Source organism: Mycetomoellerius zeteki, unplaced genomic scaffold (genome assembly GCF_001594055.1).
Source record: "Mycetomoellerius zeteki isolate Tzet28-1 unplaced genomic scaffold, Tzet1.0 scaffold135, whole genome shotgun sequence".
Lineage (NCBI taxonomy): Eukaryota > Metazoa > Arthropoda > Insecta > Hymenoptera > Formicidae > Mycetomoellerius > Mycetomoellerius zeteki.
The window spans coordinates 903229-930344 of NW_017256287.1; the positions used below are offsets into that span (position 1 = coordinate 903229).

The 27116-nt window shown below is 36.2% G+C and overlaps 1 protein-coding gene across 3 annotated transcripts in view; it reads right to left on the reverse strand.

Moving 5' to 3' along the window:
- The window catches only part of Rbp6 (RNA-binding protein 6), a 701590-nt gene that overhangs the window by 194996 nt on the left and 479478 nt on the right, over positions 1 to 27116 (reverse strand). For 2 of the 3 annotated variants that reach the window (XM_018462127.1, XM_018462129.1), the window contains exon 6: positions 6199 to 6291. In XM_018462127.1, the coding sequence (XP_018317629.1) occupies positions 6199 to 6291 (93 nt within the window). Of the gene's footprint in view, positions 1 to 6198; positions 6292 to 26293; positions 27111 to 27116 lie in introns of those variants that run through there. The other variant, XM_018462128.1, reaches the window with a different exon arrangement.

The following is a 27116-nucleotide window of genomic DNA, read 5'->3' on the forward strand; positions in this document are numbered from 1 at the left end:
TTAATGAGATATTTTTTGCATTCAGTTTATTCTCCGCTGTTTTGAGAAAAAGAAACGTACAAATTTTGTGTTGAAAAGTAATTAAATTTTGAGAGAAATGAAAGTTAAGATGCTCGTATCGTTCGCCTGGTATGGCTCGGCACGTTGCTATCAAACGGGATTTGCATCTGGAGAAGCTGAAGGATGTTGACATTTCATGGTAAGCGATCTTTCCGCGTAAATAATGGCCGCTGCATTTCCAACCGGTTGGGATGAATGGGATCGGGATATAAGGTCGAGAAAGGGGTACAATGGGCACGACTCAAGCCTTATCAAAGAGCCTTAATTGCATTTTTATCGGGGATAAAAAATGAAGCATGAATCCAACAGAGCGCAGTCCGCTAGCAACGTGCCGGCATGGCTTTCCCGGTTCGCGGATTGGTCGAACGATGGTGATGTCGGCGGATATAGAATAGGTGACGGTAGTGGTGGCGGCACGAAGGGGACCGGAGGCACGGGGGTTGCAGGGGAATGAATAGCAACGTGAAACAAAAGCACCGGGTTACAAATGGCGTGTATTCGCGACGGCATTGTTTTAAATGGCTGTCAGACGCCCGGAATTTATCCCGTTTTGCTACGTGACAAGCGCCATTAAATTTATTTATTCAGCCACGCAGTCGCGCAGGGTCGCAGACGCAGGAGAACTCCCAGAAGTCCCCGGGCCCCCTGCCCCCCCATGTCCTCTGCCCCCTCCCGCCCGCTCGTGTTCTACAGGTGAAAACGAAACGGCGAACGAATATTGGAAGCGTGCGCGCGATTGCAAGTGATGTATTGTAGACTGCGGTAATATTCTACGCGAAAAGGAACAAAAAGAGAATATTCGAACGTTGGAAATATTATTTACCGACGAATATAGAAGTCGACGAGAGAAATGCGAGCAAGCGTAGAATGCAAAATTGTTTATTTTTGCCCTGAATTTTGGTCGTGATCGGACTTGCAGTTCGAGCGATAATTGAATATAATTAAACAAAAAAGTGACCACACGCGAAATATTGTTGTCTCATTACATTTATTTTGAAAGAAACATTAATCAATTAATCGAATTTAATCAATTCGAAAGATGTCATTTTTTATTTCGTTTGCTGCCAATATTTTTAAAAATAAAATTTACAATTTCTAGAATATATGAATAGACGATAACAGAAAATATCATTTTTAAACAATTACTTTTGAATTCTATTACGCAAGCATATAAAAAGAGGTCGCGTTGACTTTAATTCGCGAAAGCTTTCGATGCTTAATATAACTACGTCTAATTTTATTAAAATGATAAAGTTAACGTGACAAACAACTAGAAAAGCACATTATTTTACGCTTTCAAAATAGAATAGCTATCAAAGAGCTCTCAGGACTGTCATTCGCGATCACAAGGGTGCAGTGATTATCGGGCACTCCTCGATATCTCAACGAGCAAACTTCATCGGCGGCGGATCAATGAACGGTCGTTCCCGCGGAAAATTCGTCCCTTGGCGTGAGAATTAAATGCGGCGTTCCTTACCAGCGGAAAGAGACAAGCCCGACCGGTTCCAAGATTCATATTAATTCTTAATTTCTTAATTTCAAGTCGACCGTTAAGTACAGCGCCAAAGAGAGGTCTGGCCTTCTATCGGTAACCACCGCGCAGTGCCCTCTCCCTTACCTTCTTACCGCTTCATCTACCCTCGTTTCCGGCTCTTCGGCTGCCGATGAAGGAAGAAGAAACGAGAAGGAGGGGGAGGTGGGGAGCGAGCGCAATTAAGCTCTCGCTCTCTTCGGGGATCCATTCATTTTTCAGGTAACGTCGCCGGACGGCCTCATCTAAGTTTTAAATCGCGTGCTGGCGGCGGTCTGCGATACGCGACCGGCCTTGGACAAGGGACGGAGGAAGGCAGGGCTCGTCGCCAATTTATGTATATTGGACCGAGATTTGCATTCACGCTAACTATTATACTCGACTCTTTCTCAATTCTAATGACGACAGCGAGTTCCTGTCACGTAAATATTTGTTAATATACTAGCTTGCGTAAACTAGTCTATAATAGCGAAGAAACCTTTTATTTAGTTAAACTTGCCTTAGAATAAAATCTATGTTAAGGCTGTGAAGATGTTAAATGAACAAAAATTAGAGCGATAAAAGTCAAACTGTCAAACAATCTTCTTAGATGCAAATAGTCTAATTGCTTTGTTGTTGTTAAGATTGATTTTACTTATTCAAATTTCTATATTATCTAACATTAGAATGAAAACTTCTAAAAACCTTGCATATTTAAGGATGTATCAGGTGTACAATTTCTGCAAAAAATAACTGGAATTCGAAATTCATATTTTCCGTATAAAAATGTTATATACATGAAATAATTCAATAAGATTAATATTTATATTTAATAATTTTATAGTTTACATAAAAATTTCCTTTTTTTTTATCTTAATTATAATTTAAGAACATATCTATTTCTTATTAAAATAATTTGTGATCTAGATTCTAAATCACCGCCAATCTTTTTGTATTATTTTCACGTATAATATATTTAGAAATATACATAACTTTTTTATTTGGTTATAAAATAAGCGTAAAATACATCTTTAATTTTATATATTATTTTATATATTATTAAAAAATCACTATTTTTAAAATAAAAGATATTGAATGGCAGGTTTATTTTCGCGGATAACGTTTCCGAATATAATTTAATGAAATTAAGGCTTTAAGTTAATCAAGAGATATCAAAAACTCACTGAACGTGTAAAAAAGTGTTAAATTATTTGAACAATTTATTTAAAATAGAATTAATAAATAAGAATGTAAAAAATATACACGGATCTCTCAACAATGAATACGTTGTATGAGTGTTAAAATAAAATAGTAGTTCCTAAAAAGTTTCATAAGCCAGAACGAATGAGTGTAACGCATTTCCCGGTAATGCTATTAGCTTTATCAGTTACCTCGCGGTCCAGATATTTCGTCGACAGGACTCTCCCGTTTTAGCATTCCTTCTTCTCTCTCGTGCTTTCACGGAGCAAAAGTGAAATCAGATAGATATTGGTGAGATGGAGCATTGAACTGACTCGATGAGACCGACGCGACGCGCGATAGAAATTACGGCAGGACTCACCTCACACTTGTGTGTTTACGTTCCAGCACGAATATGTTTTACAGACCCACGGTCGCAAACTCACCCTAGATCGTCGACAATGGTATACCGAAAACAGAAGCTTTTTAAACCATTATTAAATTTATGAAACACGCAAATGGTAATTTTTCGCGTGATATGATACGAGCACGTGCGTACATCATCAAGCATTATCAAATGCGAAAACTTGGTAAAACAGTAATAAAATAGTTAGCCTGTACTTTGCCGTACGTGAGAAAACACACTCTCTGATCATACTTTGCAAATGGTGCTGTTCTAAATTTCCGTCCTTCACTTTTGTTCGGCCTACGAAAGTCGTCCAAGTGTGCGCACAGCACGATCATGTACGCTCATCGTTAGGATGCACGTGGGCGTGGACACGGACTTGTGTATGCCCACGTATGTGCACCGTACGTAGGAGTCGAATTCCGAAATGGCGTCATGTACGTCCACCAGTGCGCGCGTCACGCCCGATGCGATGGTATCTCAAATGTGGGTCACACACATAGAACGGAGAAGTCCAGCCGCTACGAGCCGGAAACTCTGCATTCAAAGCCGAATGGAGGACTTTCGGTAGAGAACGAGAGAGAGACGAAGCAAGAAAAGAAAGGGAGAGAGTAAAAGGGGGTAGAATTAGGGGTAGGTTCAAGATAGAGATAGCAGCGAACTCTGATATCTCAACTCCATTTCTAGGCTTCTAGCTCGTGCCACGAGTCGCGAACAAATGTGTCGTGCGCCCGACTTCCTTTTCTTTTCCCTCTTCTTTCATCCGTCGACCCTACTCCACTACCCTCGATCCTTCGGAACCACGTCGTGTCACCTGAGAGCCGGACATATATTCCCTGCCGGCTGGGATCGACCAAGTTTTCCAATAAATTTCTATATCCGCCGGCTGCATCTGCAACGGACGACCCGGAACCGTCTTATTATGCGACCATTCGGCGATGCCGAATTTCCCTCCTATCTCGATCCCTCCGTCGTCGATGATAAGCGGCATCGGTTCTCTCTGTAGACGATTGCTCCATTGCAGACTTTAGTGTTCCGCGCAGTATGCACATCTGACCGTGACAAGGAATTTGATTCACCGTAATGGAAAGACATTATCGTGATTCCTTCATACTCGTTTTTATTGTATTAAAGTAATCTAAATTATGATTATAGATCGAAGTATCAAAGTAACAGTAAAATCTGTTTGCTATTATAGTATTTGCAATTTAAACACACTCAAAAAATGATTGTATTTGATAATTATTTCTACTATCATATTTATCATTTTCACTTTTCTAATTTAACTATATAATACTACATATTGTAAGAACTTATTTATAGATATTGAGGAAAAACATTTTTTTAAACTTCTATTGTCTCTTTATAAATTATGAATATATATTACTAAGAGAACAACAATAAAGACATATTAGTAAAATAATTAGCTTGTCGAAAATAATTCTCACTATTTAACCAAAACGGTTAAAATGATAATAATTATTTTAGAGCTATAACGATTATATTAATTTTATGATACGGTTTTAGCTCGAAAATGAGATAACCGAAAATTTCCAACTTATTAACTACTATTCTATTCTGCTTATTAGAATCATTTATTATTCCTTCCTTATGACAAGCCATTTAGAGCAATCGCGCCGGAATTGGAATCGAAAATCGCGTATGTATTCTATTTGCCGCCTCTCCAAATTCGATGAATCATCATTACCGAGATGGAGAAATCCGCATAATAATACGTTTTAAAATTTTTTCAAAGGGACCAATAAAAACTAATCAACCGAAATTCTTGTTTTAGAGAGAGAGAGAGAGAGAGAGAGAGAGAGAGAGAGAGAGAGGTTCGTCTCAGTTTCTAATCATAGAATCTGTCATTCAAAATTTCTCTGAGAACGGCCTACATTCTAAGTAGATCTGTAAGAATGTTCTCTATAAGAATGTCTTCAGTTTTCAGAATATTAACCAATATTGTAAATCTTTACATAAACTTTTCACGCGATATCGAATTGTTTCACTATTATCGAAATATTTATGATATTGATTGACATATTTTGACATTGATTATCAAGAAATTAGTTTATATAAAATAAGTACTCAAAAAAATATTAAAAAAAGATACGACAAATTCGATAAATTTAGTCAATTTTTTCTTAATTGAATTAAATACCTTAAAACAAAAATACTTTACAAATATACTGTAGCTTTAATTTTTTAAATCATTTTATACGACATATACGTTTAAAAAACCTTTAATTTATGAAAGACAAAACGAAAGTTAAATATACAATTTCACAATAATTGGATTAACAAAGATTGACTTTCTGTAATCCATGAACAAGTTAGGCAACCAGAGCAAATGAAATCATTCGCACGTGAATAATATTATGTCACGCATTTTGAAACAATCCAAATAGCGATACCTCGATATCACTGTTATGAGCCATAACGATCAAAATTCATGGGAACTGCAGCGAGGCAGAATTGTCGTCGCGCGCCGTTGACGTCGTGTAAATGGAAATGAGTGCACTTGTTCGTCCAAAAATCAATAGCGTTCCGCGCGAAATGGCCAATAAAATATGCAAAAGTACTAAACAATGTAAATCCCATGAATCACAGTCGTCGACAGTGCCGCTCGATTTTGCGACACGAGAGGAAATGGTGAGGATGTGCGATACATCGATAATGTAACCAACTGAAATGATAGTCAATGATATTGCTCACGTTGCTCCAGCAGAAAGTAGCGATATGTAATATAATATTGATACACAATCAATTTCAAATGGAATATTTTCCAAATTTGAAAAACAATATATGTGAAACCTCATAAAGAGATTTCTTGGAAAATTTTATTGTTAGACTTTAACTGTTGCTACTTATATAAACGTGATACATTTAAAAATGTTATTTACTTAAAAATGGAATTTATCAAAAGATTATTCGTCTTTCTTCATATCTGCGCGATAACTTTATTAAATAAAGTCTGCTTAGTTTAATAATTTTAATTTTACAATGCGAGGAAATGTAATAATGACGTAAATTTTGTACTTACCGGACCGAATTGTTCGAAGTAATTTTTGACGTCCTCCAGCGTCGTCGGCGCCGATAATCCCCCGACGAATATCTTCTTTGTCCTTGTCACCATCTATAAAAAAAAAGCAAAGAGGAACATTACTTTTATATCTTGAAATGATTTTTTTTTTAATTAGGATAATACAATTAGTTCTTATATATGTAATAAAGAAGTGAATACATTTGTTACTATGATTATTACATACTAAATACCGCGTTTTTTTTACTCTTACTTGTTCTTGTGAACATTCGTTTTTATAGTTTTAATTGTAAAAGTCTTAATATTTTATTTCTTATTTTAAGATAATATAGTTCTTTTCTTTTCGACAAATAAATAAAAAATGAGCAGTAACACAACTAACAATGTTCCAAGAAAGGAAATAAAATTTTCGACGCGATATGATCGTATACTGAAGAAATTGATAAAGAATTTATCAAATATAGATGATTTGTGTCTCGATGTGCTATGACATTTCCAGGTAAACTCCTCCACTAGCGGTGTTCTTGCTTTTAGTCTTTCATATTCCATACCTGTCTGGTTATCGACAGAAAAGTCGTAAATAATCGACACAGGTGCATTATTAACAGCCGAACTTACGCTTCAATATAACATACCAATACATAAACACGAAGGAGAAAACATTCATGATATTCGTTTTCATAAAATTTAGAAAATACGAAAAAGAATATACAAGATTTTCTTCTTTGTCGATTGCGAACTTCACAAAGAAGAAAGAAGAAAAGTGGAAGAATAGAGAATGTTACCAGAAATTATCAGGTCATGCTTTAAAGAATGAAACCTGAGAAGGACGCGTTAAAGGTCAGGGTCAAAATCGGAAGAAACGTTACTAAGCGTTTGTTTATCGCAGATTCGTATTGGATATGCGTGTTGTGAATCGAAGGAAACGCGAAAAAGTACATGCATCACACACATCGGGACAAGCAACGCTCGTTCTTTTAAAGTTGTTCACGGCAAATCCAAAACTCTATCCTGCATCCGATGCAATTACAAACCACATACGAACTCGACATCTTCGATCTCCGATATTCCTTGCGTCTCCCGTTAGATATTGAATGTTACTACCCACGCATCAGAAACTACATCAGCGGATATCAGTACGATATGATAATATAACCAATGAATTAGAAATGGAGATCACGAGAAATTCGATCAGTATTTAAGGACCGTCTAATCGATCGCACGTATACATACGCATCATACTCACATACTTGATGATGAAGCAATAAAATATACCAAGAAATAAATATCCAATGAAAATGTTCATATGACACAATATTTTTGTAGAGAAAAAATAATTTTGCAAAAGTATCTAAACTTAAGTAGATATATACAGATCTGAAATAACTGTATATTGGACTATTAAAATAATTATATAAGAATCTCAAACATGACGAACAATGCTGTGAAAAGCTTTGACATTTTAGCAATCAGTTTGAACGTCTTACATAATTACTTCAACAGAACCGTCTTTTTCGTATAGGAATCTAAAGGAATCTACATGCAACTCTATTAAATTCAAATTATAGCATGTAATCATTTTTAAACTATTGTATATGATTTAGGTGTTCCAATAAAAAATTTTCTAATGAATTTTTAAGATACATGTATCCTCCGTATAACACGTACGATGGTAAAGTTAGATCTCAATAACTCAAATCTATTTTAACTATGATTTAAAAGAATGCTATTTTGTGCCAAGAAATACCTAAATCATAAAGTTTAAAAATGATTACTATATTTTACAATTTGGATTTAATAAAGCTGTATGAGTAGGTTCCCCTGAATTCTTACAATTAGAAAAAATGCCATACAATCGTATTGATAAAACCAAGAATTGTAATACAACAAACAGTGTCACAAAAACTAAAAGAGTTACAAATATACATTACTCTATTTTTATAACTCTAAGGAATATTTTTTTTTATTAAAAAATAATAATAATTAATCTAACGTATTATATGCATATCAATTTAAAGTTGAATAACGCACGTGCAAAATAGTTTTCTTCTTCATCACTACGTAATTAAATACGAGTGTTTTCTTATAAAATGTCTTCATCTCTTGGTGTGTCTGAAGCGTCTAAAAATTTTAATGTTTGGCTTTTTTAAAAACATCTGTAATTTTTATTTGCTTACTTTTCTTTAACTTTGTAAATTTCATAATATGGAGCTGAATATTTGTGAAATTCTCTTTTCATAGCGCCTCTTTCAGTGGAAGGATTCACATTCAAAAATTCCAATTGCTCGGCTAAGATTTATGCCTTTTGTATGTTTTTTAGGGTTTTAAACTTCAAAATTCTCATCTGTATTATTGTTCTTTGAGCTGTGATATAGTTTAGTTTACATGCCAATTTCAACCAAATGCTTCATTAACCTTCTTTTCTACTAATAATTCTTGAATATATTCTTTAGTCATATCATCAAAACCTCAATTCTCTGTTCATGTTAGAGCAAAATTATGTTGTAGAGATATCGTGTTACACGGAGGATATCTGTATAAAAATTAGAAGAAATATTTTCATTTATTTACACAATAAATATTTAAAACGCCTCATTTTTATTTCTTTATTTAATGAATTATACGTTTCATTTATACGTTTCTACTTGTGTACATGGCGCATACATGCGTGTATGAATATATTTGCATAAATAAAAGTTTGAAGAAAAATTTATTTATAGTACCTGATGGATCAAGTAAAATAAAAACAATAGCATAATAACTGAACTAATACAATCATTAAAATTCGTATAAACGTTGTGAAATAATTTGATAAAGAGAATTCATCGATTCTTCCGTGAAATCAGCTCCGACAAGGTGGATTAATATGAGAAGCTTAAGGAAGTTGAAAGGAGAAGAGCTCAGAGAAAGACCGATACTTTTAGTCTTGAAATCTTGATAATACAATCGCATTGTAATAAAGCCGCGAGCGAACGAGCCGGGGAATGAAAGGCAGGAGTCGAACATTTTACGGGCGGAAGTTCCACGCTGAGAAAAGGAAAGCACAATCGGAGTAGAAAGAAAGATAGGAGAGGAAGATGGAGCGCAGCGGAAAGGGCGGAAGAGGTAAACTCTGGCAATTTCAGTGATGGCTGGGCTTAGACATCTCTATATCCGGTGAGTAACGTAAACCCCCGGGAGGACGCGAGTCCTTCTACTCTGCGCGCTCCTGAACTCGAGCCCTCCCCGCTCTCGTTCTCCGTCTCTAACCCTTCTTCAAAATCTCATGCAAACTCGCAGCTTTCTTCGTTCCGACGTCCTTGTCTAGAAAGGAATAAGAGAGGCTGGTTTCTTACGCGAGGTGGGTTAATCAACGAAGTGTATAAAGTCCCGAGAATAAAAATAAAATGGCAGGATCTCTCGAAAATTAAATAAACGATTCGCCTCGATTTCGTCGGTGAGAGCCTCATCGCAAGGAGAAAATAGCAAAGAGAAAGAGGGAGAAAAGTACTCGGGAATAAAGAAGGATGTTATCATGAATGGACAAGGTAAGGAGAGAAGCGACGGAAGAAGGCGAACTTTTAACCAAGGAGGCCACTTATTCCAATGAAACCGCTGCAGCTTCCCCTCTTCTTCTTCAGTGAAAGCAGGATTTCGGCTTTCCTCATATTCTCCACCAAACGAAATCTAGTTTTGCATTTTACTAACCGCGTAATGAGTACATTGTTGTGAAAACTAAGTAGACTTCTATCGAAATTTTCATTGTTCCCATTTGTTATACAGAATAAACAGTTTTATTAACAGTTCAAAAATGAAGTGAAACATAAAATAATTCGATAAGTGAGTCAACAAGTAACCTTAATTTTGTTCTAAAAAATCAAGGTGGTATAAAGATTATACTTATTGACTTACGTATGTAATAAAAGGAATGCTTTTTGTTGATTACTACTAATATCATGTACGATATCAGAATACTTGGAATTTTTAGAATTTTGTTCAACTTCTGTCTCATGTATAAACAAGTATTATACATGCAAGTTTATTTTTTCTCAAGACAGAGACAATAACCTGTTTTGCATTTTTAATTATCATGCGATATGAATGAAAAACAGATAGATGCCCATTTCCCAGCTGTCAATCATTGTTGGCTTATTACGGAATAAATCCGTGCGTTTAGCATAGTAGAGAGAATCAACTTATAGCTGCTAGCGGAATAAGTGGTGAATTTTAGCAAAGGCGCGACGCGAACAAAAGATGGAGTCGCAGACGACGCATGACGGAGTGGGCCGCTTCTCGTCATGGATAGCCCAACGAAGAATAAGGTGGAAAAAATACAAGTCGCGAGAAGAACGCGGGAGAGCAGGGCCCCCTCGGGTCGTTAGCAGAGATAAGTGCGGATAGCGGTGGAATGGTAATGGAAACTCGGCGAGTTCCACTTATTACGCCGTAGCATTATGTAAATACCGGAAGGCTATTACAATTTTACAACTTACTAGGAGTGGCTTTATAGTTTCATCGCTCGAGGGAGGAGGTGGGTGAGAGGGCCGCTTCAGCCCTCTTTACCGACCTCTTGCTTTCCTCACTCGATACGCGACCACGTACATGGTTTGGGCCACGTTTCTGGCTCGCCTTTAAAGTTTCCACGTCTACGAAAATGAAATCGCCCCTTAGAAAGGAAGATGGAAGCTATCTCTGGCGCGCGCTTCACTATTTGCAGAAATTTAATATTCATCTATAATTAACGCTCTACAGTCTAATACGACTTCGTAATGATGTAAGTTGTTGTTTCACGTTAATTTTAAATATCATGCCGCTGTAATCCATTAAAATCCACGCTTTTAAAAGAAACGTAAAATTTGCAAAAATTAAATAAAATGAAAAAATGCATCGGGAGACCATCATTATCGCGTAAAGCATCGCATCAGATTCTATATTTTATAATAACAATTGGCTCATGAAACAGAAACTTCTTTCTCCGACAAATCAAAATTATTGTGTAACGTAAATTACGAGCAAAAACACGAGGTTCGTAATAAAAAGCGTGTTTAATGGTAACGCACAGTTTCACACAAAAAAAAGGATAGGAGAAGACAAAGACAATAGACAGCGTGTCTTTTATGACTGTCGGGCATTATCGTTCCATGTTATTGCGATGTATTCGTAAATGTCATAATCAGTTCCACGTTTTCCACCGCGTTTATCCACCCTTCTCCCCTTCCCCATTGAATACATGAAGGGTTGCAAGAAAAATATTAGAATAAACGTTAATCAGCAGTTTCACGTACGCGTTTTAACGACAAAATGCTTTCGTCTCCATTTGGAGAGCTTAATCGTGCGTCCCAATGAGATCTCACGAAATTTACATAACCGAGAGACATCCGAGATCGCGCGCGATCCGCCAGTAGTGCAGCACAGTTTTTAAGTGAACGCGTAAAGCCGACACGCGCGTTATTAGATAGCATCGCGAGATGCATGTCGTGTATTACTTCGTGTTGCACACAGCGTAATACCATAATCGCATTAAGCTTAATATTACGAAAATTTTGCATTTCGCTAAACGGTGCTAATGCGCTATATGACGTAACAGAGGACTCGAAAGAGAGAAATAAAATAGTGCACGCGTTCATCGTTGCGAATAAATTATTGTTTTCTGTTGCGTCATGTATACTATCAATTTAGCGACGCAATGGCTTTTGGTAACGTGTGTCCATGGTTGAATGGTCCATCTGTATTATTACATCGCAATACAGCGGTCAATCAACTCAACTTTAAAATCAATAACTCCCGACGCATTGCAAATATTACTTTGTCCACCTGTCCCTTTGACAATCATGTGGGATATGGTATCGATAATGTTATAATAATTCGAAAGCATAAATGTAACGGAACGAAATGCAGACAAATTTTTAACGCTATTTAACAAAAGAATCAGTTTTCTTATCTGATCCCTTTGAGGTGATTTTCCGCAAATACTTTAACTAATTTAAAACATTAGACGTTCCTGCCCCAATATAACTCTTAATTAATTATATCATTATCAAGTAACCAATATCATTATCAACTACGTCATTGTACTACCAGCTTTATAGACGCCTATTATGTAATTTTCTCGCATGGCACACGCGTGTCAGTTTAATATACGCTAATATCTAATGTTCGCTAGACAGCATCACAGCATTTTCGAACGGGATGAAGGCGATCAAAATTGCGTAGCACAGAATAATTCCACTGTTACGAATTGAGGTCATAGGGACGAATAGGGCGAGGATAAGGTCGGGAGAGAAAGCTACACGGAGATAGAGAAAAAAAAATAGGAGAGGGAAGGAAGAAAAAGTGACGGGGAAGGATCCCAGGACGAAGCTCTCGCAACCCTCGGGATGATAACCGATTCGCCCGGCCTGTCCCTCGCCCTTTCGCCCTACTTTTTCTCCCGCTAGCCCAGTGCCGCAGAATCCATAGTCTTTCTTCCAACCCTTCTATCTCCTGAGCTATCCACCGTTGTGGATAATATCACTCGCTTTTCTTCTTTGATGTGCTTGAGTTTCGCCCTTTTACCAGCCTCTCGATTTTACCTCTGTTTTAATGAAATCATTTATGCGTAGGCAAAAACAAGGAAAAAACCGTTTATTACTAGATACATGCAATTGCGTGCGTCTTATTTATTCAATATATAAATCGCTATGCGGATATTTATATAATATTTCGCTCTTTTCGTGAAATCTTTCTTACTTCGAATAAGGTAGCTGTCTATTTTTTTATCTACACGGATTTCGTCGAGGAGACCATGCTGTAGCAATCTCTCGCGATCGCGACATTTCACGATTTAAGTTACCGGTCATAAATAGTAAAAGGGGTTACGAGGTGATAGGGAGGGAAGCACAGGAAGGAAGGGAGGTTATCAGTAACCGAGCGGTAGGTAAGGCGCTCAACGTCGCTCCATAGCTCGGAGCATCGCTATCGCGTTGTCCAGCCCTGACCCTACCTTGCTCTAACTCTGCTCTCACTCTAGCTCCCCGTACTATAGCACGATCCACGAGATGCTCGCCACAGAACGTGCTCTCACGTAAATTATACGCGCATGCCTCATCCTACGTTTTCCGGTCGGGGAATATTCCGAAAATTCCACCTCGCTTGTATCAACGTTGCTGCACGTCGATTTTGCGAATTTAAAAGAAGCGAATTCGAAGCTTTCGTGACTAGAATTTATAATTTTTTTTAGGACGTGCAGGAAAAGGTTTGTGTGGTATAGCAAAGTGATAGTAGCTGTACCATAGTAATTGTTAGATTGTTTAATTAATAATTTTATATGTATATTCTTGCTGTTTCAAAGACACGTTATAGACTTAAAGTTGAGATACTTATAATAATAACAACTTTAAAATATTTTCAACCTTAAACGACCATACATATTAATGTATAAAATTATGCATACCATTATTATAAGATATATCGGTGAGCGTTCAATAAGAACGGAAGGTTGGGCTAATAAATTGCTGGTCCGAACGTTACATATACTAGCATTCGTAATCCTAAATCCCACCCATTACACCCTCTGAACGACCGCAACCTACCACCCTTCGGCCACTATTCTGACTTAAACTGTTTGAGTTGCGACTTTACCGGATTACTACGGAATCTGCCAAACCCCTTCTTCGTTCGAGGAGTTTCAACCCTAGGTGATTATTTCGAAATCTCCGTGCCTTCGAGTCGTAATATTTAAGATAATGTTCACAAAATAGAAACGCACAAACGCAATGTTAACAAAAAATTACATCACAAATATTGTTAATAATTATTAGAAAATTAAATAAGTAAAATGTGTTAAAATATTTGGTAGAATAAAATTTATTTTTACATAAAAAATATAATTATACATAGACTTCATCGTAGTAAACAATAGCAACTATTTATTTAAAAAATCGATGGAAGGAAAAAAGAAAATAAAATAAAAATTAATAGAAAAAGTTATAGTTTCGTTAATTATTAAAATAAATATTAAAATTAATTAAATTAATTTTGCATTTCTCTTTAAGATATAATTGTATAATTTTTCAGATATTAAATAATCGTTGATTGTAATAGACAGGGAAATTTATTCTGATAAAAGTTGAATGAAAATTAGGATAAAAATTGCGCTCAAGACTGGTAAGGACTAATAAAGTTTTCCAAAGTCGTTTGCGTCATCAGCAAATTCAAGCGGAATCACGAAATAAGCAACTGTCGTAAAAAATGCACGCGAACAGGTGCGAACTCCCATAAAAGAATTTCCGGAGTAGCCATTCAAATTTTTTTCCAAGCTTCGCGATAAATGTGCTTCTATTATGCATTCTCTATATACATAAATATTATTGTCCTGACTAAATACACTCACCATCTGTAAAAGTAGCTAGTTTAGTAAAGAAGTTTCATTCGTTTAGTGAAGAACTTTTTGTTCTTAAGAGAATAGACACACCTATTGAAAGACTTAGGTTCAAACAATTTGCCATTTTTGTATGTTTATTTCATTAAAACACAATAAAAATCATTTAAGGCTAAAAATTTAATAAACTCGCGTATCATGACATCGCGACTGTTCCTTCGTTCTCGCGATTTTCTGAATACAGAGAGGACAGAGATTTCATTCTTTCGATGAAATCTAATGCCAATGCGTTCGGCTCGCGCATGATACATTTATTGATCCTGTGGCATCAAACGTTTACGAGTTGCTCTTTGAGAGCGAAGATGAAAGCGCTCGACAAGTGCACGTCGGCTTAAGCGCTTCTCTATTTCTGCCCGCGCCTTTGATGCGCATTATCAGGCCTTCTTGTTTTATTCGGGCACCCGATATATCCGTGACCAGCCTTTCAGCCTTAACGGCACGCCGATACCACGACCGAAGCCGCCCGTATTTTTAATCTGCCTCGGGATTGTTTGTTGGGGGCACATCGGTTGTGTTACGCCTCACGAAATTCCACGACGACAAGATTGGATAAATTAAATATCTCGTAGCAAAGCTTCAAACAAATTAATTTAATATCTCCACCGAAAAATTCTTTTCTACTATTAAAAAAAATATTTATAAAAATATGGTATGATATATTAATAACGTCAGCATTTTCAATTATATGATTTTTAATTTTTAAGATTTATATGTCTATATATTGTGTGTGTATATATATATATATATTTTAGGATTGCTCGATCTCGAAAAAAGAATCAATTTTTTAATCGACCTGAATCGCAAGTGCAATTATCGATTCATCCAAAGATTGAATGTAAAAAAATCGATTCAGCAAACATTGATCCAAAAGATCGAAGCTAATTGCAAATTGCATACTATAGCCCTTTTCGTAAAAAAAAAGAAAAATGATTCCAATACTATTCTTGAAAAGAAACGTACACGAAAGTCTAGGGAATTAATACTACAGTATATGTTACGTATACTATAATATTTTTCTAGTTTTTCGTATACGTTTTTTTTTAAGAATAGAGGCCCAGCTGTACACGAAAGATTTCGGATCTTAAGAATCTATTCGTCTATTTCGGAGCTTAAGAATCGATCTAAAAAATAGAGAATCAAAGGTAAAAGAAAATCGATTTTTTTTTAAATCGATCTTGGATCGAACATCCCTAATATATATAAACAATACACTTCAAAATATTGATATAAATTATGCGATTATCTCAAGTACCCTGGGTGGAAATTATGATGGTTCCAAATCGGACCATCCCCCTGATTCAAATCGAAAACTCCTATTTTTATGGATTTTTAGATAGAATTTTAAAATATTTTAATGTATTTTTCTTAGTATTGAGTAAAAATATAGTATCGAGCAATTTGACAGTCAAAGATAAAAATTTTTTCGGAAAAAGAAATTACTGACTGTTTATATTATTAGAATTGAAATCAATAAAATTCAACTAATCTGAGTCTGATGACTCATGATATTTTATTGATTTAATTGATTGGATCAGATCTGATCAGCCGATTATTAGTACTACAACCAGGTCTATAAGTTATTCACTGTACTGTTCGATTTAGACACGGACTTTCGAACTTTGCCTTTCGAACGTTGGAACAAATTTTACAATAAACCGCAAAAGTGATCACAAAATGTTTGATTTTTTAATTCTACACTCTTTAATTATCTTAAATTAATTACTTTTCAAATTTTTAACATCTTTTAAATAATGATTTACAAGGATTTTCTTTTTTAAACAAATTTTCGCACGATGACTGAAAATACATATTTGCGTCTATTTTAGGAATGTATGACGGAGAACTGTCAAACTGTTATCACATGTTCGGTGTCTTATAAGGACTTTACATTATAAATAGTACGCAAATCTGCTTAACCGTATTCATTTAAATTAAAAAGGTCCTATTTGGAACACGGTCCGATTTAGACCACTCTCCCCTATATATAAACTAAATTTCCAAAGTGCAATTTACATAACTTCTGAACTGGTTGACTCCTATATTCATTAATTTATAAAGTTTCATGGATTCGAAAATTATTAAATTTATACAAGATGTGGGTTTATAATATCTGATGTAAGTATTTTATGATCGCATTTGTGATACATCAAGAAATTTTTGCAAAATTTTCTCTCTCTTTCTTCCTCTTCCTCTTTCTTTATCACTAAAGTCTCGGCTAAAATCAAAATCCGGACTTAAAAAATGAATTCCTATGATATCTCCATGACCGATTTTCTCACAGACAGAAGATGATAAAAGAGGACTTGGTCTTTGTAAGTCCCACAGGGTACTTTTTATCGAGTCATGCCCGAGATTTCAGGAGCGCTCGTAAACCTCACCCCCCGAGACATCGTTCCCTTCCGGAGTGATTTGCGAAATAACCGACATTCAACAGCACGATGCTGAGCTCGTCCGTAATGCAGTTTCGTCGACACGCTGACTATGACATTGGTTATGATCGCGCGAGCCGATGACCATAAATTGAGCATCGAAACGATTCAATCCTCGCGGGATCATATTTACAGTTAAGCGGCTTACAGACTTTCTTTCATTTTGATTTAACAGCGAACAAATAGGTTAAACTCTATTTGTACTATGTCGTGAAAAATTGTGGCAAGATGTGATAACCAACTGCAGTTTTTAGTCCAATAAAATTTCGAATTCATTTATCTCGTCACAATATACTGCCAGTTCAGTATTTTTTGACTCAACATTACTACAAATTACAAAATGCAGCGAAAAGAATGTTTTAGTCATCACAACAAATTACAAAGCAAATGACTTAATAAATCACTCTAATTATAACAATATATAATTATTAACAAACACACGTGTATACGCATACAAGTACATATCGCTTGTTGTTACAATAACGACACTCAGAAAATAAAATTTTTCAAAGAATGAATTTGAATGTTTTGAATTATTTAAATTTTGTAATATTAACCATAAAATGTTATTTTAATACAGTAACTAATTGTAAAGGAATAAAAGAGGAATGAAAGTGTATTCTTTTTCTCTTCTTTATTATTTATGTCCTTTTTTTGCAAGTCACTTAAATATTACAATCTTTCTGATGGATATTAAGTATATATATTAATAATCTTTTTATAGAGCATTAATAATTATCCGCAAATCATAAAAATTTTGCAAATCATAACAATTCTTCCATTTTGCAAATTTTTATTGAAGGAGGATCAGCAATGAATGCGATAATGAAGTCCTTTCAAATTGTATACACATCCATTCGTTAATCTCCGTTTCTTTTGTGCTTCTATTCTCTCTGAGAATTTTCTAGACGATCGCGCATTCTGAAGAAGCTCTCTCTCTTTCTCTTTCTATCCCCTTTCTCTCTCTCTCTTTCTCTCCGTCTCTCTTACTATTCCTGTCTTTCTCCTAAAGGAGTGGGGATGTAAAAGGACATAATCGCGCATCTAAGCCGTCCAAGCACGTAGAAATTCAATAGCGATCTAAACTCAATCGCCTCGGCCACGAGTTAGCACATTCATAGTAGTTTACCCTCCAACTCCGCCCGCCAGTGCTATCCCCGCGAAAGGGCTGAATAGGACGTAAAGGCGGCTATTGTGAGGCACCATTCAATCGCCGACAACAGAAACACCATTAGGGGCAATGTACGGTGCTGCCAATTAAAATGTAGAGCGACAGCCGGAACGACCTTGTCTTCACATTATTCGGCCGTTGAATGTCGATGGATCGAAACGCTAAATAAGCTGATAATACATATCACAAAAATATACTATAAAATACTATGCAAAAATCATTTATTAACTTTTATCTTTTTTTAAATTACATTAAATTAAATTTCAACAGTTTACATTTTAAGAGCTTAGAATTAAAATTTCCCAAGTAACATGAAAAAATTATTAAGAATTTATCTATGAGATATAAATAATTAATGTAATTCCACAAGGAAACAGAGATTTGTAAAAGATAGTTGAATATTTTGTTTCAATTTTATTATTCCTTTCCTTATCATGCATTTTAAATTCTTATTTTCACGATGAAATCGTTCGAATCGAATTTCGTTTCGATTTGTGAAATTATATCTTCCAAGTCATTCGAATTTCAATGAGTTCCGGATATGGACACAAAACAAAAATTACAATATGGACGATTGCGGTACGATAGGACGCACCGACGCATAGCGAATCCGGTTGGCCGCGAGCGGTTAAATCACCGTCGTAAACCGCAATTCGTGTATTATGCCAATGCGATTCAACGGTCGAATGAGGTTGGAGGTCTCTTAGTGCGAATCTTGGGTGTACCGCATGTGCGCCGGCAAAGGATTAATTAACGAATCGTGTACCGTGCGCGCGGTCATGATGCATGGCCGGACGATGTCTATGTTCGTCGAGGCAGAAACCTCAATTCTCGTCGGACTCGTTCTACTAACATGTCTCGACGTATAATAGTATAATTCCTTTCTTATTCGACACTGTATGTAACTCAATAATTTCCTCCAGGTACAGTTCCTCGCGAAAGTGATCGATATTTTGAGAGCCAAGAGTCATAACAATAACTCAGCTCTGCAATCTTCGCGCATGATTCATTAGGGCGTAAGGCAGCCCAATTATTCTATAGTCCCTTCAATTTATCTTACTTCCTGACTGCGTCGTGTTAATTTCCTACGGCTTTAAAAGAAACTCTAACGTCATTAGTCGTAGTTACTCGCCATCAGATAAAGTTAGCGTGTACGTGTCATATGTCTGCTATTAACTACTAGTATTCTTCCAAACAGTTTTACAATTCTAAAGGATACAATCTTTGAAAGAATAGCGTTTAGATATATAGATATCGCGACGCAGCAATATCACTACCTACTGATCGAAGATTAATGACTATATTGCGTCCTTATCTTGAGAAATAAAATAAAACTAGTTATATGACGTATTCAAAAATTCAATGACAATATACAAAAATGTTATTATATGAAAATAATTTTCCAATTATTTTTTCAAAATACACATCAATAGGATGTTTACTGAAATCTTGTAAAAAGATTTCCTGAAAATTTCCGGATTTTTTCCAGATATTTTTGTTTAAAATTACAGGTAAGATTTTTTATTGCAACTTTGAAATAAATTGGAGTGCAAGCAATATAAACGAATTAGATATTGTAAATTAGTAAAAGATAAGGATTTCATGAGATTACATCTATCATTTTCTACAAGTGAAGTCGCAAAATATGTTATATATATCCTATAAGATAATCTAAAGAAAACTACTACATGTAGTATCAGTGAATTATTCTGTTCTAGTTGTCATCCTGATATTCTTTATAAAAACTCGCAAAACACACACGTGAATATACGCGAATATGTATCACTACAAATCTATGTCTGTAAAAAGTCACTACAATTGTATGTATTATACAATTGTATGGTTAGTTTCCGCGTAAAAATGACACTACACGTTTAAATGTGTACATCCATTTTTGACGTGTATAATATGCTATTTTTACACGGAAAATTAGTCATATACATATATTCTAGTCACTTTTTACACACATGGATTTGCAATTATATCATACTTATTGCTAACCAATTGTCAACATTTTGCATTATAAAAAAAAAATAAAAAACAATGTTTTTAGAAAAAGACTAAATTTAAAAATAAAATTCCAAAAATTTTTTTGAGTACCGATGAAATTCCATGAAAATCCATGATTTTGACAGTAAAAAAGGAATCTCCTAAGAATTTCAAGTTTTTTCCATGTATTTCCAGGTAGTAAACACTCTGGTCAAGCATTAAGAATAATTTATCGAATTGCATTTGTCGCGGTTTGTCGAAATCTCAAGAGAAACGTGAAGATCTCCGACCGGAATAATTTTCCGAATTGCAATCAAGGCTAGTAGACAAGAGTGCATACCTACTTTAGTACAGCGCGGAAAGCGCAGTCGCAAGAGCGTTAATTAATAACGCCAATACGTTTATGTTAATATCAAATATGTACGCAAGTGAAAATATTCTCGACGTGCATAAACGCAATCTGCAAAATGATCGCGAAAAGATTAAAGAGACAAAGATCAGGAGATTAAAAAAGAGAGGAAATAGTCGAGAGAAAAAAATGTGCTAGATTGCGCGCAGGCAAAACGTGCGTTGTGTGCCATAGTTGCGCGAAAATATTCGCACGTACGGACGTATGGACGTGTGTGCAGAGTGGCGATAAAGTAATCTACTGTCGTTATTGTTTGACTTCTACCTCATTCTGTTCTCTCAAGTCCAGACCACTTCCGGGCTACATCGTTAATAATTACCACGAGATTCACGTAACCGCGGAATGTACGCCACAACCGTTGCCTTCTAGCGTGGCGTTGTTAATTCCATTATTTATTTCATAATTCGCGGCGAGACGGATTTTTAAACACCTAATAAGAGATAACTTGAGCAAGCGTATAATTAAAATGTCTCAATGTCACTGATGATCGAATTACTTTGTTTTACATTAAATTGAGCGACAAACATTCAGGCAAAAATAAAGAATAAAATTTGAATTTAATCAACATGATATACGCACACAATTGATATTATATTTTCCTATATTATTATATTTTATATTTAAAGTATTGGTATTTTGAAAAAAATAAGTAATAACAGAAACGGTTTGCTAAAAAAAACTCTAATTCAAAATTTAATATTTATTTCTTCAAAAATAATATTTTTAAACATCCTAAGTAGCAAAGTATTGTTAATATAACATCTATTGCGAGTTAATAATATCACCAAAATCACGTCCAAGAAACATCAAAAACGTTAGCCGAAAACAAAGTCAGACTAATGATACTTATGACGACAAAATTATGACATAACTATGATGAGAAATATACTTAATCTTAATCTTACATAATATGTAATATAAACAAAGATATAACTGTGTTATTCTGTGGAAAAGCACCTATCGAATAATGAATAAATAATTAATCGCCCGTATCCTATTTCAGTTTTTTGTAAATTATACTATGAAATTTGTTTTGTGTATACTCAAAGAACTTCTACTTAATAGCATAATTGGTAACACTCTATGGCTAATAAACTTATACCAAAAATAATTATGTCACATGAAAATCTATTGAGTTATTTTAATAAAAAAATAATATTCCATAACCCCCTCCTTTCCTCTCATATATCAGATGTATCAATAATATATCATTATTTAGTCCACTGACGTTAAATGACGAAAGATGATCTTAAATTATCGTTATAATGACTATATCTTTCTACTTAAAACGTATGGTAAGTAAATACTCGTACTAAACATATGGACTATGAGAAACGCGTCGCTCTTCTCTCTTTTCTCTCTTCTTCGCATATAGATACCACCACTAAGAGTTATTTGCGAGCACAAGATGTTCAGAAGCGGACACGTAGATGTTCTTATGTATGTGTTGAAGAGATGAAAGTGGTCGGTTTGAGTGGATCGACGAGTCACCTACTTTTACATCCCTTCTGTTTATTGGCGGTAGAAGGGACAGCGGCCATTTGTACGTCATATCCTGAGAATCACGAGGACTGCTTCTGCCCTTCGGATTTAAAAGCATTCTGATGTAAACAACCGTATCTTCGCAGCGTCGACTACCTAATTCTTTTTTATCGACAAGACATTTATCCTTCCTATTCTTCTTTTTATTATAAACCTGCATTCGCGCTTCTTTCACTCTCGGAAGATCAAATCAGCTCGCGAGAGCTATACATATGTATGTCACGTAACACATTCTATAACATCATTTGATACTGCGAAAATTTGTAATTTTTTGAAAATGTCCACTTGCTCGATAAAAACATAAAAGCGTATATGAATTTTTTTAAATCACTTTTTTACCATAGATATTCCGCAATGATTTCATGATTTTGCATTTTATCACGCTTTTGTACGAGTTTTTCTAAGTATTTTCTACAAGATCTCGTCTGATGCTTTTAATTGTCTTCATCTTTTTCTCCTCCGTGCTTCATCTTTTCACGAACCGGAGCAACCACCAAATCCGCTTACTCTCTTTGCCATTCGTGAAACGAGCAAACCGGGCTTTTCTCGAAAGACGAAGTCCGGCGTCGCCGGACGATATAAAGAGCATATCGTCATAGTCGTCAGGCCGGAAACTTTGGCATTTTGTTTTATATCTTGGAGGAGGAAAAGGCTTCTACATCGTTTCCAAGAAAAGACGGAGAGTAATCAAGCTCTGTCCCCGAAGGGCGCATCGCTGTGGGGAGCTCAACGGAAAAATGATCCTCTGCGTCCTAACGCGTCAAACTTTAAAGGGGAGCAGTTTAGGATTTCGTTCGCGTAATAACGCCTCTTTCCGTTATCGCCGCTTTAAATCCAAAATCTCTTCCACTCATTGGCATTTGTCAATGAAGGATAGTTGCGCGATAAAAATGATGTGAAGAGATGTTGTCTATACCTTAAAAGCATATTTGTGCACTTGTCACTCATTGCACTTCAATTAGTTCCAATTAGTTCGTGCGATACTAATTTAATACTACACAAAGTATTAATTTTTTGCGGACCAAGTTATTTTTACCACTGGAAGAAGTATCGACAAAAAGAACGCTCATTCGTAAATATGAACGGTGACGGAATATTGATACTCCGGAAATATCGATAATTGGTTGGAAAACGCCGTCGTGCCTGTGATCGGTGCTTGCGAAGCATTTCAGGTTTTTTTCCCATGTATTTTGGTGAAAAATAGGATCTCTCATTTTTATATTGGAAAATATTGATTTTTCGTTAGGGCAACGTCATACAGCAACATAATAACTACGCTATGATTCGCTGGAAAATATTTATCTTTCTTATTCGCGAGTCTGACAAGATGCAGATCCATGCTCGCGATATTAAAAAGATATTAAATGTCTCAGACGGGATTGTAAAATCGTGCCACATACATTCTAAAGTAGAGATTGTATTTCAGATAACGATGAATTTTACAACGCAATGCGATATATGGGTCAGCGAAAAGGGAGGGTGTAAAAGTTCGTAGAGATAAGGTGGATGGATTCGTGTGACGATTATCTCGCGTGACAATGCGTCCGCAATTTCCGTCTATGCGGCAAGAAGTTTTAGGAACTCTATTTAAATGCCTCGCAATAATCGAATAACTAAACGTAATTATATAGAGGTATCGATGTGCACACAATTTACAATATATAAATCTTCCTATGTAATATAATACAACAACAATGGGATAAAACTAAATTTAATCATTTCTAATCGTAAAACAAATATAATTTTAGGCATTAATTGTTTCTTGATAAATTATAAAGAAATGTGTGGAAGTAAAGGAGTATAAGTTCTTAATTGAAAATCTATTACTCCTTTCAATTCCATCTGCAATCATAGTACTTATGAATCCTTGATTTTTACAGCCAAATTGATTCTAAAACGGAAAAGCAGTAATAAAAAGCTCCGATGATTATACGAAGGAAAAAGAAGGAGACAAACAGGAAAGTAAAGCGGAAATAATAACATATTTTGTGATGCCTATTAACAGATATATGTAATCGATATTGGATGATCATAAAGTGACAGTTCAAAACTAGAAACGGCAGAACAATCAATGCGGATAGTAATCGAGACGAAGAGATGGAGAAGGGAGGCGGAAAAGAAAAGAGACGAAGCGAGAGGCAAGTCCTACTGGACGGCTGCCACAAGGCGCTCCGAAAGTAACGATCTCGTTATCGTTCCGCCTCGAGAAGTGAAGGACTTAAGATAATAAGTTTGTATGGGAGGGTGGAGAGTCCTTAATAAGAAACCGGAGCGCTTTCGCGCGCGAGAGGGAAATAGCGCTCGCTTACCTTGCCTCTCTCCACCGTCATCCGCGTCAGACCACTCAACTTATTAATTCCATTAATATTTCTTTCATGCGATTTGACGCACCGACGCGGCGAGATTATTAAAAGCGCGCGAAGAAGCCGTAATACTCTTGGAAACTTTGTCTCTATTACCACGCGGTACTTGTTTAAAAAAATTAACCAATTCTTCCGAGTATATCGTTCGGAATGCCACGCACAGTCAAGTAAGATTTATTCTTTTTCATCTCGCGATTTCATCGTTCTCAGCATCATCCTCGAGTGGGGAACTGGATATATGGTAAATTTTTTTATTAGAAATTTAATTTCAATCATCCCTTGTATGATTGATCACTTGTATGATTTTACTCATTGAATATTCGTTACGATATTATTTTCTTCTGATTTTCATTTGGCCATTTTTTAAAATTGCCAAATAATAAGTTAATTTACATAATACAATTATCTAATATAAATAGATAAAAAGATATATATTTTCAGTAAAATGAAAATAATACGTAATATGAGATAAATTAAATAAGTTTACCCTTATAAACTTCAAAATCCAACGACTCTGATCTATTCGTAAATAAACTACGTAAATTATTAAATCTAGCAGGCTCGTAATAATATAAAGTAAAAATTAAATTTACTCAATAAAATGAAATATTTTTCAGGTTTGACATAAATGAAAATCAATATAAGCCAAAATTTGATCGGCTCACTTTCAATAATTGCATCGAATGAGTTATTTAAAGTGACGGAAATATATAACAACTATAATATGTTTGCAAAAACGATTATTTATATCAAATGTAAAAAAGTAGAATCCTTCTCTATTTTTACTATTACTAATTATACGAAGTAAATAAGTCCAAATAAAACGTATAAATGATATTCTCTCCCACAGGAAATATTTTAAATCATGAAATTAGACAACGCTGATTTTTAAATAATAAAATAAAGCTTCATATGTGTCTCATTAACCTCGTACGTTTCAAAAAGTCAATAGCTGACCGCATTAAATTTCATTTCGTAACTGACAACTGATGATGAATCTGAACAGAAACTGGTTCGTCAATGTCGTCGCTTGCAAAAGTGAACCGTGAAAATTTGCCTCGAGTATCATAGGCGTATCCGCGAGGGATATAAGGTAGACGTCATCTACCTATATAGATAAAACGGAAGCTGAGAAAGATTTTGAAAATAATAGTAGACCTAAACGGGCGAATTGTACGAGACGACGTTGTCTGCTGTCATCTCAGTGAAACATTTCGGTCACTGCACATTGTTGCGAGGAGTGTATGAGCGAGAAGAACCAGGATAGAGATAGAGATAGAGAGAGAGAGAGAGAGAGAGAGAGAGAGAAGGGAGGGAAGGAGAGAGAGAGAAAGGGTTAAAGGAAAAGATGGGAGGGGTAGAAAGGGGGTGGGGAGAGAGAGAGAGAGAGAGAGAGAGAGAGAGAGAGAGAGAGAGAAAATATCCGACACCCCGGTTGGTTGGTCCGCCTCTGTCCGACGGATGACGTCCACGATCAAGCTCCACCCACACACATGCCCCCAGCCAACGCACACACACATACACACAAATACACACATACTCATACACGCGTGCGTACTTACACCTACGCACTCGTACACACATACACGCACGCACACGTTTTGTGCTATCCGACGCGTACATATCGGAGTCGCAACACACATACACATGCACACGCACACATATACACACGCGCACAGCATTCGTGGTACTCGTAAGCTCGCGAGGCCCTTCGGGATTCTCGGGATGGAGAAGCCTGGTTCGCGCACGGAGTTGGCGAGAGGATTCGCGAGAACAGGGTTGCACGCACTGTACCTTCTCGGGGGTGATGAGCGGCGTGATGTACGTGGTGACCGCCGTCGTGTATACCTTACGATGACCACTGGGGAGATGAAAAAACTTGCAGGGTCACCCAGTACCACTAGCGGAGTACCGAGTGCCGTGCGGTCGGCGCGTTGTTCTTCCTCGGCGCGGGAGAGAAATGAATATCTCGTTCGGAGCCGATCTGATCGACCGGCTGCGAGCGACGGATACGCGGGTTGTTCAGGGTTGTTGAGCACTCACGCGCGTGTACCTGTTGTTTCGTGCAAAGTGTAACACGAATACAACAAATTCACCACACTTCCGTGAATCTTGCTGTGTTCACTAAACGTCAAGGTGTATCTTGAAGGATTCGCCGTTTGATTTTCACAATTCGTTTACAACGGACTAAGGTGCTTTCGAGAGATGTAGATCATCGATCCTGGAAGGATTTATTTTAGAGAATTTTCTCGACTCTCACAACTTTTCTCACACCGGATTTAGACGTGACTGCTGGATTCGCGCTGCGATCGTACACTTTTCGCGATGAGGAAGACACTTGAAATGATCCTCGGGCCTTCAGCGGGCGATGTTGCGCGCGAACGTGACGGGACCACGGTAGTTGAGAGTGTTTATCGGTTTCGCGTGTACACTTTTCCTCTTCCGACTAGTTATCCTGGATCGGCGCGCCTCTGTCTAGTTGAAGTGGAACCGGTCGTATCAGACGATTCGTCGTATATCCTCCGCTGTTACCACCGTCACGGGGAAGGTACAAGCGAGACAGATGAGGAACACCCAGGACAGACAGAGAGAAAGAGAGAGAGACAGAGAGAGAGAG